General features: G+C 33.9%; 2 protein-coding genes across 2 annotated transcripts; both read left to right on the top strand.

The window, feature by feature from the left end:
• The first annotated feature begins 5,193 nt into the window (after positions 1-5,193).
• LOC112005252 (uncharacterized) lies at positions 5,194-12,004 on the top strand. Its single transcript, XM_024037499.2, has 3 exons — positions 5,194-5,584; positions 6,294-6,317; positions 11,430-12,004. The coding sequence occupies exons 1-3, from the start codon at positions 5,383-5,385 to the stop codon at positions 12,002-12,004; spliced, it is 801 nt and encodes a 266-aa protein (XP_023893267.2). The 5' UTR covers positions 5,194-5,382.
• A 712-nt stretch (positions 12,005-12,716) lies between these two features.
• LOC111999203 (uncharacterized) lies at positions 12,717-13,525 on the top strand (the record flags this gene model as incomplete). Its single annotated transcript, XM_024031320.2, has 1 exon — positions 12,717-13,525. A coding segment is annotated over one exon (387 nt), but the record flags the coding sequence as incomplete, so codon positions are not given.
• Between the last annotated feature and the right edge of the window lie 1,985 nt (positions 13,526-15,510).

A 15,510-nucleotide genomic window follows, 5' to 3' on the forward strand; every position in this document is an offset into this window, starting at 1 on the left:
GGGATGATGTGGCTATATTAGATACACCACAAGATATTACTCATGAGATGACTAGTACATAGGTGCCTCGTCGTAGTGGAAGGATTATAAGGCTACCTATAAGATTTATAGGTCTGGAAAAAACTTATGAAGTTATCTCAAAAGAGACTGAATCTAATTCTTACACTTATGAAGAGGCAATGAATGATATAGATGCACATCATTAGGTCAAAGTTATGAAATCTGAATTAGATTTTATGTATTCCAATCAAGTTTGGGATCTTGTAAATGCACCTAACGGCATTAAATCTGTTGGTTGCAAATAGGTTTATAAGAGGAAGAGATGGAAATGTTGAAACCTTTAAAGCAAGGCTAGTGGCGAAACGGTATACACAAAAAAAAGGTATTGATTATGAAGAAATCTTTTCACCAGTAACAATGCTTAAATCTATCAGAATTCTCTTATCCACTGCAGCTCATTTTGATTATGAGATTTGGCAAATGGATGTCAAGATTGCATTTCTAAATGGCAATCTTGAAGAAGAAATCTATATAATGCAACCGGAAGGTTTCATAGCAAAAAACCAAGAGCATATGGTATGCAATTTGAAAAGATCCATTTATAGACTTAAACAAGCATCTAGGTCATGGACCATTAGATTTGATCAAGCAATCAAGTCATTTGGTTTTAAACAAAATCTTGATGAACCACGTGTGTACAAAAGACATTGATAAAGTAGTAATGTTCCTAGTGCTTTATGTTGATAATATTCTATTCATTGGAAATGATGTAGGGGTAATGTCATTAGTAAAGGTTTGGTTATCAAGTCAATTTGAAATGAAGGACTTAGGCGAAGCTAACTTCATTCTAGGGATTAAACTTTGGCGAGATTAAAAGAATAGAATGTTAGGTTTGTCACAAGTTGGATATATAGATAAGGTTTTAAAACGGTTTAGCATGCAAAACTCCAAGAAAAGATTGCTTCCTTTTAGACATGGAGTTCCTTTATTTGATGACCAAAGGCTTAAGACTCTTGAGAAAGAAAATATGATGAGACAAATTCCCTATGCTTATGTAGTGGAAAGTCTCATATATGTCATGATTTGTACTAGACTAGATATCTGTTATTTAGTTGGTATGGTCAACCAATATCAATCAAATCCAGGACCAAAACATTGGCAAGCTGTAAAGCATATCCTTAAGTATCTACGAAGAACGAGAAATTATATGTTTGTTTACCGATGTGAGAATTTGATACGTATTGGCTATACATATTCAGATTTTCAATCAGATCTTGATTTCAGAAAGTCTACTTCAAGTTGTGTATTCACCTTGGGAAGTGAAATTATAAGTTGAATGAGTGTTAAGCAATCTTGTATTGCTAACTCCACCATGGAAGCTGAATATGTTGTTGCCTGTGAAGTGGCAAAGGAAGCTGTTTGGCTCAAGAAATTCCTTTCTGATCTTCGTGTTATGAGAATGAAGCAAGTTCCTATCACATTATTTTGCGACAATAGTGGAGCGGTTGCACAATCTAAAGATCCAAGGAATCACAAGAAAGGAAAGCACACTGAAAGAAAGTACCATATCATTCGAGACATTGTTACTCAAGGAGATGTAGTAATAGCAAAGATAGATAATGCAAATAATCTAGCAAATCTCTTTACCAAAACCTTGCTCCACAGGACTTTTGAATCACATTTAGAGGGAATGAGAGTTAGATTGTGCACAATAGTTTTTATGGCAAGTGGGAGATTGTTAGGATATGTACCCTTAAAATCCTATTGTATAATGCTATGTATGACATTATGTATAATATTATATTGTGATTAATAAAGTTGTTTTATTATTATTTAAAATAATGGTAACATGAATATTTGGACATTATCATATAGTCCATGAGATGCATAATGTGTGATTTAGTCACAGAAGATATAAGTCATAAGTTTTTTGTAAACTCAGAATTTTAGTTTGTAGTCAATGATGAAATTGAGCATTTCATCTGCGAAGACTATAACATATCGACTAAGATGATTTGTCTTGATCATGGAAGTGGAGACTTCTAGTTGATATGTTGATATATTTTAAGTGTTAAGACATATTAAACTGGACCGCTGTGAGATTTATTATTCTACTAACGATTGTCAAATGAATAATAAATCTTACGACTTTTATTTACATAAACTCTTAATCCTAAAAGAATAATGAACCTGATCATGAAGTGTAAGTTGCTTTGATATATTAGGAATGAGATCTAAAGTCACGATCAAAACTTCAGTATGTTGGGCAGCCACATTTAGTGTTGAATGAACAGATATTTTCAAGATGAAATTCATAATATCTTAACGGATATATAAAATATTCTTTTGAGATAAGTTTAATGAGTTTGGTTATTCAGAGTGTTAGACCTAACTACTCTAGTAAGGAGTTATTAAAGTATATATTTATGAAATTAGATTTCATAAATAAATGATGAATAACTTAAAGGATTAAACCAGGTACTCAAAGATTAAAATATAGTAATCTTCAAAGTGGCAGTCAACATTCATGACTTTGTATTACTACGAATATTTTATGAAGGGGTTGAATGTATAATAAAGTCTTGGGTTATAATTTATTAATAAGGCTTAAAATGCAATTATATTTATATAGTGGAATTAAATATAATTAATCGTAATTTTGGGTTTGTCAAGAGTTGGTAGAAAGACCTAAAACCCATTGGACCTAGTGTCTTATTTGTTCCCTTTTGGTCCCACTCCAACCCACATACTAAAACCCAATTGAAATGGCCCAAAAGGCTAGCCTAATTAAATAATCAGTTATAAGGAGAGAAACATACAGAATTTTGTAAAAGAATGAAATGGTGTGTGTGTGTGTGTGTGTGAGTATAAGCTACTTTCTTATTTTCCTTTGAACACATACATATAAACTGATCGAGAGACCATACTTCTTGGGCATAAGTGGAATTGGAGTGAAAATTAAAAGTGTTCCCAAGTACTTCTAATCTTTGGTTTTGAATTTCACCGCACCAAGGTACACTCTTGTTCTTAAATTCTGAAATTTACATAATACGTGTTATCAATTGCGAATAAAGTAAATCCGTTAATTTTCCGCTGCATATGTTTTGTATGCGATAAAAACTATATTTTTCCAACAATTAACTTTTATGTTATCCTAGTCACGGTTATCAACAAGGTTATTAGGATTGAGATCCTATACAGTGAGAGGGTTTGGAAATCAGATCATAAGATTGACACAAGGATCTTAAAATCATATTTTTTGATTAAAAAAATATACTAAAAAATACCTATAATTATAATTCATAATATATATCAAAGAAACATTGAACATAAGTAAGTTTTGACATGAATTACTAATAAAAGTCAAAGTACCAAATTACAAATACAATAAACAAAGTTCAAAAATTACAATTCACAAATACCAAGTTCTAAGTTCTAATATGGTAATACCACAAACATATATAATATCTCATATAAACAACTCAAAATAAATAACAATACATAATGTCTCACATAAACAACACAAATCAAATAAAAATGTACAATACTACTATTATTTGCTGATCATTCATTAGATCCTTAAATAATAGTAATACTGTACATGCCAAGTGACAAAATCTCAAATGCTATATCAAGTTCATCTCCATTTGTTAAACAATACATAATGTCTCACATAAACAACACAAATCAAATAAAAATGTACAATACTACTATTATTTGCTGATCATTCATTAGATCCTTAAATAATAGTAATACTGTACATGCCAAGTGACAAAATCTCAAATGCTATATCAAGTTCATCTCCATTTGTTAATTCCCATACACTAGTCAAGAACACATTATATCAATTATAATTTCATTGATAGTAACAAAAGGTAAGCAACTAATAACCAATATGAGTCATACAACTCGTATTTAGCCAATCTTCCCATGAGTAAGCAACTAACAGCGAGAATTCCATTAAACAATTACTAAGTAAGATTCATGAAAATCTTTCTAACGTTGATAAATTATAATTAGTGAGTGTCTATGTCAAGCAACTAAGTAACTAATCAACACCAAAATTACCACCAAAAAAAAAAAAAAATCATTGTCGGCATCAATGGTCTCCCTCACAGCACCATCGTCAGATTTCTAAGTTTCTAACACTTGCTCTCTACACTCTAGTCTTTTTTCTCTTCTGTGATAATGTTAATTAAGTTAAGCCATTAAGGTGATGTGAGACTCAAGGTTTTTTTTAGCATTATTTTAATGTGTTTTTTTAATCAATTTGGGTTGTGGCCGCTAGGCTAATTTATATATTACTTAAAAAAAAGAAAAAAAAGATCTTTTAGTACCATTATGAGACCTAGATTCTATAAGATCCGGATTGGGACTCTACACAAATAAGAGTGACGATGAAAAATAAAAATAGTGTTAACGATGAATTTATATAAATATGATTATTTACTAATCACATTTCACAATTCACAACTCACTATCATAAAAGATAATTAAATTTTTTTTTACTAAAATACACTGTGTTTGCATAATAAAATTGGGAGTTTAAAATAGGTTATCACTCCACAAGTATAAGTATTTGTAGGGTATAAAGGGTAAAGGCCGAAATTCGAACCTCAAGGAAGGAATTAAAAAGAGAAAAAGAAAAAAAAAAAAAAAGAGAAATACAAGGTAACACTATATATTAACGTATACTACGCCGTATACGAACACATCTCAATCCCATTACAGATTTACAGGTCTCAGTCTCAAAGCCGTTGAATGTTGGAACTTTGAAACAGAGTTTTTATTTTTATTTAAATAACAAATAAAATAAATAAATAAATAATGGTAATTGGTAAATGTAAAAGAAGGTTGAAGGTGGGAACTGGGAATAGCTGAAAGAAGAGGAGAAAAAGTCAAGCTGATTTACGCTGCCGACTACTACTACTTCTTCTTCACATACCCATCTCTCTCTTACTCTCTCTCTCTCTCTCTCTTTCATTCATATTTCCGGTCGGACTAGCTGAGAAAATCAATAAAAATGGGAATGAATAATCCATTAGTGTTGAAGGTTGGGTTGGGAGTGGTGGGTCTCTGTATAGCCGGTTACATATTGATCTCAGTCTCAAAGCCGTTGAATGTTGGAACTTTGAAACAGAGTTTTTATTTTTATTTAAATAACAAATAAAATAAATAAATAAATAATGGTAATTGGTAAATGTAAAAGAAGGTTGAAGGTGGGAACTGGGAATAGCTGAAAGAAGAGGAGAAAAAGTCAAGCTGATTTACGCTGCCGACTACTACTACTTCTTCTTCACATACCCATCTCTCTCTTACTCTCTCTCTCTCTCTCTCTTTCATTCATATTTCCGGTCGGACTAGCTGAGAAAATCAATAAAAATGGGAATGAATAATCCATTAGTGTTGAAGGTTGGGTTGGGAGTGGTGGGTCTCTGTATAGCCGGTTACATATTGGGTCCACCGCTCTATTGGCACTTCATGGAAGGCTTAGCCGCCGTGAGCCATTCCTCCTCCGCCTCTTACTCTTGCCCACCTTGCCAATGTGACTGTTCCTCTCAGCCCCTTCTCTCTATCCCCGAAGGTACTAAGATTCTTTTTTTCTCTTTTTTAATGTTGTTTCTCAGATCTGCTTAAATATGCTTCCTTTTTAATTGTTTGATCTTGCAGATCTCGTGTGTTGATGGGTGCACTGTTTCGATTATTGGGTTTTTTTCTCTTTTGTTTTCTTGTATGTTGGGTTATTTATCTGGGTTGGTTTTAGTTTTTAGTTATATATGCCATGCCACTCAGTCAGACACGTTAAAGTAACTAATATGTGGTGCTTTAATAGCTTTCTTTTGTGAATCTGTCTTCCATGGTGTCCAATTGGCTTCAGATCTATGCTGGATTGGTACGGATGAATTTGTATTTAAGTGCATGATATGAACATTGGACTGGTGTTTTCAGATATTTGGTTTTCTGCACTCACTGAATTTCAACTTTTCAAGGATCTTTTTTCTTGTTTCTTGTTTCCTTTATGTTTATTGTTTTGCTTGTTGAAAAATGTGATTTTAGTGCCTATGAATATGATTCTATGAAGAAGTGTGTTAGGTGGGGTTTCCTGATAGGCTGTCATTCTTTCTTTGCAATGATAGAACACTCCCTCAATTTCTTTGCTCATTTGCTTGTTGTGAATAATACTCCACTTACTTTGCTGGATTATATGATGTTTGATATTCTGCTTCTACCTTCTGGTAGTTCTGATAATCAAACATATACTTATTTCAGTTTCTTTTCCTGTACTTATGCAGGATTGGGCAATGGTTCCTTTGCAGGTTAGTTTCCATCTCATGAATTAACCATTCAGTATGTGTTAGGTTGATTTGGTATATGAAACCCAAAGAAATTACTTTTTCCTTAATATTGTTTTTGATAAATAATGATTTTTATTGAACCAAAAAAAGAGTCACCCAAGTATACAGGATGTTTACATCTTGGGACCAATACCTTTTCCTTATTATTGTTCCTGTTGTAAATTTATCTGGTATATGAAACCTGAAAGAAACTTACTTTTTCCTTAATATTGAGTATTACACACATTTGCATGGAAGTAGGAATGGAGAATATGTTGTTACTCCTTGCAATTAGACAGTGTGCAGTTCTCTTTGTGATGGATCACTATTTTGGCTTGTACATTATTCTATTCAGATGAACTTTGTCTAGTTTTTGGTTATGTTCCTCAAATTTCCTTTACAACTTACACCTCTAAACATAGAAGGTACTTAATAGGGGTCTTGGTGTAGGAAGGAATTGCAAAATACGAAATAAAAGGGAACCAAAAAAGAGTGGACAAATCCTAGGCTTCATCACCTAAAATCTGTTTGAAACCCTAGGCCTGAACATTTAAGGGTTCTTGGAATCCCCACCAAGCTTAGAGAAAACTTCTTTAAGCAGGAAATTTATTATTCCAATTACAATGCTTCAAACTATTCTTGGAGGCTCTTTTTAATAGGCTTTAGGGATTACATTAAGGCACAATTCCATCCCATAAAATCCTTAACAAGAAATATGGTTCAAAATTCAAAAATAAAATTTAGAAGAAAAACTGAAATAATTTGATTGTGCTCCTTCCATCATTCTCCCATGGTTGGAGAAAATTTGACCTCATGTTTTGAAGTGTTTTAGGATTAGATAATGGTGCTTGACACTGCACCAACTCTTGAAGCACTTTTGGCATCACTAAGGGGCGAGAAGCCTTGTGCTCAACCACATTATTAAATGCATTTGAATGATAAAATCTGTTGGTGGAATTAATATTGATAATTCATCCTTAGGAAACCCCATCATATTAGACATTTTCACTTTGTGCACCTTAGAAGGTTGATGAGTAACAGGTGAATCAAACTCAATTTTCATAATATGTGCATCCTCTAATTCTTGGCACTCGTTGAAAAATCTCCACTTCAATTAGTGACTCTCCAACATGCCATGTTGTGTCTAACACACATGGTTTTGGCAGTAGTTAGTCTATGTTTGTTAGCACTTGTATTACTTTTTCAGTACCAGGTTCAGGTGGTATATGAGGTTCCCTTATAACCAGGGTTTCATTACCAATGCCATTGTCTCCTGTGTCTCCCATCTGTGAAATTGTGGTTTGATTGCAGGGATGAGCCATTAACTTGATTATGTGGACAAGTCTCAGATGACTCGCAGTATGGCTTCCATTGATACTAGAGTAGGCTAAGGAGTAGGACTAGAAACTGTGCAAACATTCATCTTGTCTGTTTCAAATTGCGCCACGTAGCCAATAGCATATTTTTTTTCTTCTTGTCTTGGATTGTTTATTTGGATCAGGACAGATATTTCCTTTGATAGGGGCTGCTATTGGTTACTCCTCTCCTCATAATTTTAGGTGGAGTAGAGACCATCGGTTCAAGGCCCATTAGGTGCGTGTAAGTTATCAATAATAAAAATTAAAAATTAAAAAAATCTTTTGATAGGACTATGGAACATATTTCTCTATGAATTTTTTCTTTCATTTCTTCCCAACAGTTATGATAGGCTTGTCCTTTCCGAGGTGACAGTTCTTAATACCATAACAATAGTCCCTAATTCTACCTATCAGTTTCATCTTGGCAAATCTAAGATTCTTATTATCTGATAAACCTATTTGATTAAAGAATTAGTCCATGTCATATAACCAATTAATGAAGATCCATGGGTCTTGACGACCATCACAGGCGCCTCTAAAATTACCATTGTACATTGATATAATAAACTTGAACAAATTGAAATAAGATCTGGCTTGTGACACAAGCTAGGCTAATTCTTGGCTTGTGCTGCCATGGATCACATGGTTAGGCTGGGTCTTGAGTCTGGACTATAGAAAAATGCTAGTGGGCTTTATTTATTTGTTTATTTTTTGTTTTAAAAAAAAGATACAACAGCCAAGTAGATCAAAATAAATGTCATAGAGAGCTTCTCAGTTTTACCAAAAGAAAGTTGCTCAGAGATGAGGGTTGGCATGGCAATGATCGTGGGCATCTTCGCAGTTGAACTTTGTCAATGTGGTGGTTGGCTGGTATGGATAGAGCAAGGGGAGTTGCATCCGGGGAAGGGGATCGGCATGGCTGGTGATCAAAGCCAACCACACCACTTGGCTCTAGCGGCAATTAAATGAAGTTCCAGCATGAGCTTTGCTTGATCATATATTGATGAGTTGAGTTTTCTGTAGTGGTTTGGTAGTGGGGTCAAGTGGGTGAGTGTGGTAGCACAAGAGTCAGTAGCATTCAAGTCAGTGTGACATTGGGTTTAGGACCTGCTACAGAAGCCACTGGTTGAGGTCAATGACTTGACGGATTGTGATAAATTTGGATGACTGGCAAGGCTAGTGGGTTCGGATTGGAAATTGAGAGTCGATGGTTGTGGAGTATGTTTGTGGGTTCACAGGGCTAAGTTCATGGTGGTTTGGGTTGTCTGGGTTAGAGGCTTGGGGGTTGTTTATGGTGGCTTTCGTCACTGATCTGTGAGGGTGCCAACCTTTTTTCTTTCTTTTTTTCTTTTTTATTTCTTTGGGTTATGATTAATCTTACGAGTTTACTGGGTATTTTGTGGGTATGGGTAGGTTCAGCGGTTTAAGATTCCAACAACTTTGTCTTGTTAATGAGTTTGATGGATTTGGGTGACAATGTAGTTCACTGACACAGCTTGTAACAGGGATCATATTCTGCTTTGGTAACAAATTTGATGCAAGACAAAATTGCGAAGTTGGAAATAAAAGGAAAAACAAGAGAATAACAAATCCTTAACTTCCCCACTAGAATCTACCTAAAATCCTAGGCTTCACCACCAAGCTTAGAGAATATCTCTAATTAGAAAAATGCTTATTTCAATAGCAATGCTTTGAACAATTCCTAGATCCTCTTTTTTATAGGCTTCTGGGTTATATTAAAGCACAATTAAATTCCGTAAAATCCTCAACAGTTGCAGCTAAATTTAAAATTCAAAAAGAACCATAAGTCAAAATTCAGAAATGAAATATGGTGTAAATTTTGAAATAATAAATTCTGAAATAATTTTGGTTGTACTCTCTTTATCAATTTTAATCTAAATTTTGAACACTGAGATACAAATGCTCCCCCTGTTAACTATAAAGGGATTTTGAGACGTTTATCAAGTTTTAGTTTTTTATTGGCTTTTGACATGATTTCAATTGGAGTAACAATCTCTTTCTAATATTTACTTCAGCACTTCAAAGTTAATTCAAATTTGTATTGGGGTGAATTTGGCCACCTCTCATAGATATTAAATCTTTTTAATTTTAAATGCATTTCTTATTGGATATGTTTTATAATTACATTGAATTTTATGGTACTAGTCACATATATAGAATATTATCCTAGTCGTAAACCATACAAGGCACAGAATAGTAAACAAAAAATGTTTATAGATGCTACATATTTATTTAACAAATGTTAATAAATTAAAAATCAAATTAGTGATTTTGTAGAAAATAACTTACCAGTCAATTAAGGGAGTAACAAAGAGTATGACTTTAAATAGAGTAAATGGAGAAAGAATACATGTGCTAACTAATCTGTCAAGTATCCATAGCCGACTCCAAAATTTTGGAGCTAAGGTTTTGTTTTTCGTTGTTGTTATAGAAAATAACTACCTAATTTACGTAGATTTTATTTGGAGTAGACAAAATCTAATTTAATATGACTTTGTTAAGTGTTTGGTTGCTTTATCCAAAAGAAAATGAGTTCTAATTAGTTTAAACTAGCATGGTTTAACGCTATTCATAACTCTAAAAACAAAATTAAAAAGTATTAGAATGATAATGTGGAAAAAAGTGGACTTTCAAAAGCTTATGTGGTAACATTAGAAGAGGTCAACAAAAAGTAATAAGTTTTCATTGGGACCATGGCTTATGTTGTTGTATTGAAAAGTGAAATAGACAATAATATTGTCATTTATTCATATGGTTTTTAGTAGTGTCCCACTTTTTTTTTTTTTTTTTTTAAAAAAAAAAAAAAAAAAAAAAAAAAAAAAAAAAAAAAAAAAAAAAAAAAGTATTCATTTTTCTTGTTTCCATGGGTGTTGAGCCACCTTAAAGGATGGATTTATGACCTAAAATTTATTTAATGTTGTGACCTGCCAGATCTGATGGCTGGCGCAGTCCTCTTATACTCTACTTGCTGTTTTAATGAGGTTAAATAGTTTGTATTTTAATGTGGAAACTGAGGTGGACCGCCCACAGTTTTTTGAGTGTGAAGACAACAGAATATATAATGGGTAATAATTAAGGCATTGAAATTCATGAGTTATTTATTTATTTATTTTTTTGCTTGCACCACTAATAATACTAATTGGTGTCTTAGCTTGATGCTAAAAAATAGTCATCATAGAGTGAACGCCATAGATTGAAGTTCTATCTTATCTATCAAAATAACAAATAATACTGATTGAAGTAGTAAAATGGGACATCTTAATTAAGGAAGTAGTAATAGAAAAAATTGACAAGGTAAGATTCCCATTTATTCATCAGAAGGAAGTAGTAATAGAATGTATGATTTTGGACATAATAGAATGAAAAAGAAGATACATGTGGTCAACCCCCAACTGTTCTATTGATGATATGTAGCTGGCCCCAAAGGTTTAGGACTAAGATTTTGTTGTTGTACTAGTATCCCGTAGGAACCATATTGATAATAAACCGTACTTTATGTTGTGATGTGAAGTCTGCTGGTTACTGGCATGAAATACACTGTATTTGACTATTTTCTTTTTCTTTGAACTTATTTGATCATCGGAAATCAACTAGCAGTATAAAGAGAAATGATGATGTACTTGAAGGATGACAATGAGGATTTGGTTTTTTGAATCTCAGTTCTTTTGGTAACCAAAACTGCTTTCTTTTTGTTGGATTGGCGTATATAATGCAGATTGTGCAAAGCATGACCCAGAGGTGAGTGAAGACACTGAAAAGAATTTTGCAGAGCTATTGACAGAGGAACTGAAGCTACGGGAGGCAACATCTTTGGAAAATGAGCAGCGTGCTGACATGGCTCTGCTTGAGGCAAAGAAAATCACGTCCCAGTATCAAAAGGAGGCAGACAAGTGCAATTCAGGTATGGAAACATGCGAGGAAGCAAGGGAAAAATCTGAAGCTGCATTAATGGCTCAAAAGAAACTAACAGACAAAGCTTATCAGCTGTGGACCTGGGTTTTCAGATCTTTTGGGATCAACTGGGTTTTGCCATGCTCGGTTGCAGATACGCTTTTTGGTTGGTGGAACTGGCTGGGAAAGCACTCTTCTAGTGTTTGGAATTTAGTTCCTCCGTGCCTGATGTGGTGTATTTGGAGGGAACGAAACTGGCGCACTTTTGAGGACTTGGACAAATCCGATGACCAGCTGCTCGCTTTTTTTACTGGCTCCCTTTTTGATTGGTCTAGGGCCTGGGGACTCACCTCTAGTGATTCTCTCCCTATGTTCCTAAATTCCCTTCTTTGTACTTAGTTTTCTATTGACTGTTGTTTGTTTTGTTGTTTTTTCTTGTTTGTTTCCCTCTCTGTATTCTCTGTTCTGCCTTATGTTGGTTGCATGAGGTAGCCTCTTGAATATAATTCTCTCTTATCAAAAAAAAAAAATTCATGAGTTTTTTTTTTTTTGCTTGCACCACTAATAATACTAATTGGTGTCTTAGCTTGATGCTAAAAAATAGTCATCATGGAGTGAACGCCATAGATTGGAGTTCTGTCTTATCTATCAAAATAACAAATAATAGTGATTGAAGTAGTAAAATGGGACATCTTAATTAAGGAAGTAGTAATAGAAAGAATTGACAAGGTAAGATTCCCATTTATTCATCAGAAGGAAGTAGTAATAGAAAGTATGATTTTGGACATAATAGAATGACAAAGAAGAATACATGTGGTCAACCCCCAACTGTTCTGTTGATGATATGTAGCTGGCCCCGAAGGTTTAGTACTAAGATTTTGTTGTTGTACTAGTATCCCGTAGGAACCATATTGATAATAAACCGTACTTTATGTTGTGATGTGAAGTCTGCTGGTTACTGGCATGAAATACACCGTATTTGACTATTTTCTTTTTCTTTGAACTTATTTGGTCATCGGAAATCAACTAGCAGTATAAAGCGAAATGATGATGTACTTGAAGGATGATAATGAGGATTTGGTTTTTTGAATCTCAGTTCTTTTGGTAACCAAAACTGCTTTCTTTTTGTTGGATTGGCGTATATAATGCAGATTGTGCAAAGCATGACCCAGAGGTGAGTGAAGACACTGAAAAGAATTTTGCAGAGCTATTGACAGAGGAACTGAAGCTACGGGAAGCAACATCTTTGGAAAATGAGCAGCGTGCTGACATGGCTCTGCTTGAGGCAAAGAAAATCACGTCCCAGTATCAAAAGGAGGCAGACAAGTGCAATTCAGGTATGGAAACATGCGAGGAAGCAAGGGAAAAATCTGAAGCTGCATTAATGGCTCAAAAGAAACTAACCGCAATGTGGGAGTTCAGAGCTCGTCAGAGAGGATGGAAAGAAGGGATTGCCAAATCTCATGCTCAGACTCAGGGAAATGTCCAGACTGCCTAAAAGACCATGGCCCTGTATTTTAAGGCAAGGCAGCTGTTCTACATGGTACCGTTCTTTATGCTGGCAGTGATGAATTTTTACTAGGCCTCACCTCCAAGAGGATTCTTCATAAATCTGTCCATCTTTTTAAGCAATATAAATCTTATATTATCATTAATAGTCAAGTATAGAAACCTCATCACTATTAAGCCTTACGGAAACTGCCAATCCCAATCGGTGCAAAAATGCCCAGATTTCTCATTTTTCCACCCCAATTTTAGTTAAAGGTTCCACTTGTAAGATTCATAAACTACAGACTAATATTTTTGATCTTATTTCCAAGCCAAACTAGAAATTGTGATTAAATGTGAAAATATTTCCCTTTCTTTCTTGAAAATTCCTATTTTGTACCTATCAAAAAAATAAAAATTCCTATTCTGTCACTGGATGTAGCTGCTTATCATGCATGGTGAACTTCTTGGTGTGCCGATCAGATTGACTTCTTCTTGTTACAAGAAGTTCAAATATGGAACTTGAAACTCGGTGCATGTCTTCTAAACTATTATCTTTTATTTTTTGAGAGAAAAGTCCATCAATATATTATTCAAGTATTTGGTAAATCAGTACGAACAAAATCAACAATGTCTGGAGGAATAGATTCTATTCAAACTAAAAGCAGAAAGAGCAACCTAACTCTCTTAGTCAAGGCATTTGCAACATAATTACCCTGTCTAACAGTATGAGAGAAAGACCAACTCTGAAGTGAACTAATGAGCGACACAATATCCTTTAGTAAATGCCAAAGCTGAATTATACAAATCTCCATTTTTTAAAGTATTAATGATTACCTCTGAATCACCTTCAAGAATAGAATTATCCAACCCAACTTCACTGAAGAAAAGAGTGGCACGTCTATTAGCCAACAATTCCAGTAACGCAATAGATGAAGGGTTTAGAATTTTTTCTGATAGGGAGGCCATAACCTTACCCTTGGAATTTCTGATGACCACACTAATATCAACTTCTCTAGTATTTAAATAAATAAATAAATAAATAAATAAAAACAGCTCCATCAAAGTTTGTCTTAAAACTGTCCATATTGGGTGGCTTCCACTTAACACATTAATGAGGCTTTGTTTTCACTGGTGCAGCATTGAAACTCTTGTACTTGTGGAGATACTAACGAGCCTCGATATGAATTCTGTCCAATAGAGTAGTGGATTCTTTTAAGTCATTATAAATTATTTTCTGAATGCTTTGACATCCATTGGTTTTTTTCTAACACAATTGTGTGGTGGTTTGTAAACACTCAGATTTAACCAGTAATTGCATAATTACAGTTTTTACTTTTTATAAGATGGCATGAATTTACGTGCATTTTCATTTTTCAAGCTATCGATGGTCTACAGTTACGAATTCTAAAATCTCAAACCTGGTTTGGCCTGGATTTTAAAGTAAAAGTCTACAGAGGATGGTCCTAAAAATCCTAGACCTAGTTTGTCTTGTGTATTCTCCCAATTTTTTCTCAGGGGAAGGAAAGCAATTCTCACTTGTTCTACTTAGAAGTTAGAACGTTCATTTGGGGCCTCCAATCACTTCAATCAAGCCCATTGGTGAGGAAAATATTGTTTGATCTTAGACCCAAATGATTTATCAGAACATGCCAATTCTAAGTTTGTATGTGAAGTGTGCTAAATTTTAGTGTGATTTTCATGAAAAATTGGTACTAAACATACCATTTGTGTCTCTTTTATTGAGTATGCCAGTAAGGTTTTAGTATCAAATTGATTAAAGAATTTAATTGATATTCATAAATTAAATGTCCCGTTTTTATTCGGGTTCAATTACTTTGTCATATTTGGTCCATTTATTTTTATCAAATTTATTTAGAAATCTAATTAATTTCTTTTAATTAATGGTTATGTCAAGATATATTAGAAATTAACTGTTGTTTTTTTAAAGTTCAATACATTGCATAGGTGAATTAAGGAAATCCACGGCTGTGACATGTGGTAGAAAATTCTCATTACCTCATAAGGTGACATCACTCGTGTGGTGTCGCTAATTCTTATCCACGAGTGGTGTCATCCATTCTTATTCACAATCTCTAAAATCTAAAGACTCTCGTATATAAACCATCACTTTCCCTTATTCAACAACAACCATCAGCCCCTTAGGAGGCACAATTCCAAAAATATTTCCTTTGTCCCCACGGCAAGGCCTTCCCCCTCTTCTTTTGGTTCTCAACAAACTTCAAAGAAAACTGCAAAAAGTCCTCATTCCTTTTATACCTAAACATCAAACCCAGCCCACGTGCATTAATTCCTTAGGCTCAATCTAAATACAATCCATCAGATTTCCAAAGAACTTCAGGCCTACACCAATAAAAATTAGTAAGCTTAATTTTGTTCTTTCGCAAGTCCATTTA

This window comes from Quercus suber, unplaced genomic scaffold (genome assembly GCF_002906115.3).
Source record: "Quercus suber isolate HL8 unplaced genomic scaffold, Cork oak 2.0 scaffold_295, whole genome shotgun sequence".
Taxonomy (NCBI): domain Eukaryota; kingdom Viridiplantae; phylum Streptophyta; class Magnoliopsida; order Fagales; family Fagaceae; genus Quercus; species Quercus suber.

Excerpts from the sequence above, each read along its gene's own strand:
- LOC112005252 (XM_024037499.2), top strand. The coding sequence starts at position 5,383 with ATGGGAATGAATAATCCATTAGTGTTGAAGGTTGGGTTGGGAGTGGTG. Across the intron at positions 5,585-6,293 it reads CCTTCTCTCTATCCCCGAAG|GATTGGGCAATGGTTCCTTT; the intron begins GTACTAAGATTC and ends GTACTTATGCAG. Across the intron at positions 6,318-11,429 it reads GGGCAATGGTTCCTTTGCAG|ATTGTGCAAAGCATGACCCA; the intron begins GTTAGTTTCCAT and ends TATATAATGCAG.